General features: G+C 40.9%; 1 protein-coding gene across 3 annotated transcripts in view; it reads left to right on the top strand.

Moving 5' to 3' along the window:
• The first annotated feature begins 789 nt into the window (after positions 1-789).
• The window catches only part of LOC116845125 (erythrocyte band 7 integral membrane protein-like), a 17,377-nt gene continuing 13,206 nt past the window's right edge, over positions 790-4,960 (top strand). Inside the window, exons 1-2 of one of the 3 annotated variants that reach the window (XM_032817480.1) lie at positions 790-1,242; positions 4,241-4,309. In XM_032817480.1, coding sequence (XP_032673371.1) covers positions 4,276-4,309 — 34 coding nt within the window. In that variant the 5' untranslated portion in view covers positions 790-1,242; positions 4,241-4,275. Of the gene's footprint in view, positions 1,243-2,015; positions 4,310-4,960 lie in introns of all 3 variants that reach the window. The other 2 variants (XM_032817478.1, XM_032817477.1) reach the window with 2 other exon arrangements.

The raw sequence follows: 4,960 nt of genomic DNA, 5'->3' as shown, positions 1-4,960 counted from the left end.
ATAGATATACATAACAAAAAATTCAGGCTCTCAGTAATTTACAACCTTTTACAACTTCCCAAATTTTACTTTTTTTTTCCCGTAATTTTTTCTCAACTTTTACCTTTATTTTTACCAATACTCCTGTCAGGATCCAATAACCCCTCGAGCTACTATTGAAACATCAGTTCTAAACCGTTCTGCAAACGACTATACCACTGATGCATCACTGTCGATCCTGGAGCTTGAATGGACCAACAAAGCCATAGGAAGCGGGCGGACGGAGGGCGCGAAAGTGAAATATCACGGGACTGCAAACAAATATATTACATATATTCCCACACGCAGCGAGACGTTCTTATTTACGTCGGCGCAACGAGTTTACATTAACTACCTAATTTAGAATTTAATTGCGTGCCGGTGACGCTAACGTCCGCTCTACAATCGTTTTCTACATATTTTACCTCTTTCGTTAATTAAGTCTGCATGCGCGCGCGCACACGCACGCACGCACGCACGCACGCACGCACGCACGCATTCACGGGCGAGTAAAGCGAATCTGGAATGTGGATTTCGCCACGCTGACTGTTATAACATCGCGACGGGCAAGGAGAATAATTTACTTTTTCAACAGCTTCGTGTGTCGCATCCGGGCTAATTATACTGCCTTTTCACAGAACTTCGCAGCTTGTAAACACGCGAGCTGGAGGGCGCCCGTCGGCTAATTTAGAACGAATCGCGCCGGAGTGACGGGACGATCGCTCGTTCGCGCGAACATTTGGACGAGCGGATTTTTAGTGTCGTCTCCGCCGCTCACGGAACACCAGCGGAACGGAGCACGCTGCTCGTGGAGGAACGATCGACGTGCCGGCCCGCGGAACATTGCGCCGCTATTCGTTCTATGCGTCTTAGCGATCGGGATTGAACAGCGCGGCTTAAAAGGATCGAGCGGAAATCGTTGCAAAAACGCGAATTAAACTTAAAGCAGAGATAGCAGACGAGGCGTGTAGATCGCGCACATATACACGTTCATAGAAGTGCAGTCTGAGAATCGGTTCTTCGAACGTTCCAAGTTCTCTTTTCTCGTAGCGGTGACTCGGTGGCGAATCTCGTTAACGCGAAAGTTTGTGTCTATGAGTCGGTTATAACATCAAGAACGCCTCGTTTGATACTTGAAACGCGATATTCCGCAGACTTCACCAGCAACACATACACAGAAAAAGAAGCCTGGTTGTATTAAAGGGTTACAGAAGTAAAAATTAGGTAAAAATTTTGGGTAGTTGTAAAATGAGAGTTGTAAATTAATGAAAATATGAAGTTTTTGTTATGTATGTTTATTAAGTATATTTAAAAATATCTAAATATTTTTTAAGCAATTAAATTTTACGATGAATGTCAACATTTGTCTTAATTATTAGACTTGGTTTCCGGGTTTGAGCCGTGTGAATTCTTCTTTGTCTGATTCCGACGTTTCGCGAATATTTCAGTTCGCTTCATCAGGGAAAAATAACCCATTTCATGTCAATTCTGTTCTGCAAAAGAATCATGCTTCAACGGTAAACATCCTGCCTTCAAGAAGCGATCTGAAATCAGTATCAATGCATTTTTTATTCATTAAGTTATCATTAGATTATAGTTATCGGTTCACGGAGTGGATTTTTAAAAGAAATAATATTTTACAAAATGGGAGTTATAAAAAATCGAACTTAATTTTTCACTAAAAAATTCGAGTTTGGAAAATAAATAGGTAGTGAAAATAAGAAGATAATTTTGTGAAATTTGTGGAAAACCTCCGTGAATCGATACAGACAATTACGATAAACATTTGTGTGAAACACTGAGTTAATTAAATAAACAGTTCTCAAATTATCATAATTAAAACAGTAAAAAATTGCTATTTCGAAAATAACGCGTTTAAAATTTTTTAATGAATCGTTTTTTAACTTCTTTTATACTAAGATATTAAATGTATTAATAGGCGTATATAGCAAAAAGATTTATTCTACTATTAATTTACAATCTTTTACAATTTCCAGATTTTACCTAATTCTTACTCAGGATTCTCTGTAATCTTTTAATATTAGAGTGTTGGGCACTAATCGATTAAAATTTTCATAGACAATAAGGGACAAAGATAATATGATTAGCTCGCACATCAATCTGGTTATATCAACCAGATTAGTAGTAAAATAGAGTAATAAAAATTGTGTAATTGCTACAATAACAGAGCAATTGCTGAGTTTTATCTAGCGACATCGTTCTCCCTCTCTCTCTCTCTCTCTCTCTCTCTCTCTCTCTCTCTCTTTCTCTCTGTCTCTCTTTCTCTCTTTCTCTCTGTCTCTCTTTCTCTCTGTCTCTCCTTCTCTCTGTCTCTCCTCTTAATTCAATCACGTTTTTTTATACGTTTTTTTACGTAGCAAGAAATCGTTAAGGCGACCAGGTACACGTATATCGCGTATAATAAAGCGACGGTATCCCGTCGGGTTTAGCGGTACGAGCGAGAGAAATCCGACGAACACGGGCAGGTGCCGTGCGCGTCGATCGATCCCGCGTGTCCCGCTTAAGTGGAGGACGTCGTTTTGGTGAAACCACATGGAGGGTGATCAGACCCAGCGGACGCTAACGGAAGGAAAGTCCTTTACGGTACACGGCACGGTACATTACGCGCGGGAGCTACCAATGAGAAGATAAATCGTCCGCTTCTTTCGGCCGCGTACGAAATCATTTCTCCTCGAAGTGGAAATTCGCGACAGTTACGTCGACAACGAGTCTCCAGGTTTATTTATCGATTGGTGATCGGAGCGAGTGCCCGGGGCGCCGGCTAAACGCGACAGTCGCGCGACAAATATCCTTCACTTCTCGAGTTTCGAAATTCTCGCGCGAGAAACAAGGCCGCATGTCGTCGGCGGGGAAAGAAGCTGCGCAGAACGAGAGCTGCGCGGCGAAATTAATGAGAGGGGCTATGGACGGAAAGGGACAAATTACTTTTCTGGCAGACGTTCCATTTCACGCGCAATTTAACCGCGCGCGATCTCCGTAAGAGGCGTTTGCATGATTGCTTTGCTTGGGATATAGTTGAAAAGAAAACGATCAGCGCGCCGGATCGGGGATGCCGAGGGGATCAGACGAGCGCGCATCGCGCCCCCGCTTTTACCTAATCACTTTTGTGATGGCTCGATTAATCTTTCTCGCCCGTGGAAATCGGAGCGATTGCTCGATTCGAAGATGTTCGCGAGACTGCATAGCCTCCGCATCCGAGAAACGAGAAACTCTTTCAGGACGTCGTTCATCAATTTCCCGCGCGTAACTATTCATCGCAATCGTGATCGCGCGTCTCTCAATTAGCGGCATCCCAGAAATATCCCGGCGTTAAGCAGATGCCAAAGTGGACGACGGGTTCTGAAAATGTCGGTAACGTAGAGGCAGTTGCCAAAACATCATGATGCGCATCCAGATACGCACTAACATAATCGTGATGCTCTTCGCATTTCTTGTAGATGTAGATATTGTCTTAGCTCAATTTCACAATCTCTCGTGAGAGTGTAGAGCGGATTGAGATGAACATAAAAGTCCAAGTTCTCTAAGCTTCAAGTCGATGTATCATTTATTGAAACATTCCAAGTTTTACAAAATCTAATCGAAAAGGGACGAAATTTGACACTTTTCGTATATTTTTAAACTTCTAAATTTAGTTGTGAAGGTACAGCAATTTTCATTGAATTTTGTCATTCACTGAATGTCACAGACATTGAGTTTTTCTTGAGCAAAGTAAACAACTCGCATTCGGTATGTAGGAGCTGCAGAATGTTTGTATCAGGCAAACATTTGCGCCAACTGACAGCTCGAGATGTCAATTTAGAAATTTTTTATCGTTCACGTCACATATTGAGCAATACTCTAATTCATTATTATATGTACTTTTACTACGTAAGAACATCGATAATTTTGTGCAACTAATACGACGTAAACTTCGCTGAAAAGAGTCAGTATTTTTGTCAGTGAAGTTTCCAACTATGGCATTCCCTTAATGACGACCATCGAACGAAGGGGTGGGAAAGTACCAACGTCCAAGTATATCTATCTGATTTTCGCTCGTTCTTTCGTTACACGCAAGCGGGGGCAGCCATGAGCGCTAATTATCGCGTGGCCGACTCTGCAAAGGTGGGCGCGATCACGAGATTAGTCGAACTCCTCGCCACGATAGGGTCGTTTCTTCTGATAATGATTACACTGCCGTTCTCCCTCTGCTGTTTGTTCAAAGTCGTCCAAGAGTACGAGAGGGCCGTCGTTTTCCGGATGGGTCGCTTGAAAGGCGGATCTCACGGCCCAGGTAAATTCGCGAACGTCAATTCGCGTGTTCATCGGAAAAAATAAGTTTTCATTTTTGCAGGATATTTGCTCACACATAAACTCAAAAACTTTCTTCTGAAACCAAAAGAAAAATATTCTTAAAGTTAAAGGAATTTCGTCTTTCATCTGCACTACAAATCTTGTTCTTAATATAAATCTTCTGATAGCATTCCTGCTTCAAGTATGATCCTTCTGATTCAAAAGAAAAAAGTTAGAATAACACGCCCGGTGAATTTCTGATTGTAATAGTTTACTTCGATAAAAGAGCAATACTCTTTCGGAATTCTTGCTTAGAATATGGAATTACAGAAAATAGTGCCTTGCAACTAGAGTTTTTTCTTCCAATGTTAAAATATTTTCCTTTTAGTTTTAAAGGAATCTTCTTGAGATTATATATACAAAAAAAGAGAATATATCCGCCGTGAATAAAATTATATTTTTTGAATATTTTCACGTCTCTCAACGCCTTGCGCGAGCTAGCCTTTTTTTTTCTCAAAACCAACAGTGTTATTAATTAGGAGAACGTAATCTTGATTCCTCCAATGTTAGGCATTAGTCGATTAAAAGTCTCTTTGTCTAGAATAATCGACAAATCATAATTAATCAAAATTAATCGATCGTCATATATATA

This window comes from Odontomachus brunneus, unplaced genomic scaffold (assembly GCF_010583005.1).
Source record: "Odontomachus brunneus isolate Ranch 3 - 2012 unplaced genomic scaffold, Obru_v1 Obru_scaffold_049, whole genome shotgun sequence".
In the NCBI taxonomy this organism is placed as follows: Eukaryota; Metazoa; Arthropoda; class Insecta; order Hymenoptera; family Formicidae; genus Odontomachus; species Odontomachus brunneus.
This window is presented reverse-complemented; position numbering and strand designations above follow the sequence as displayed.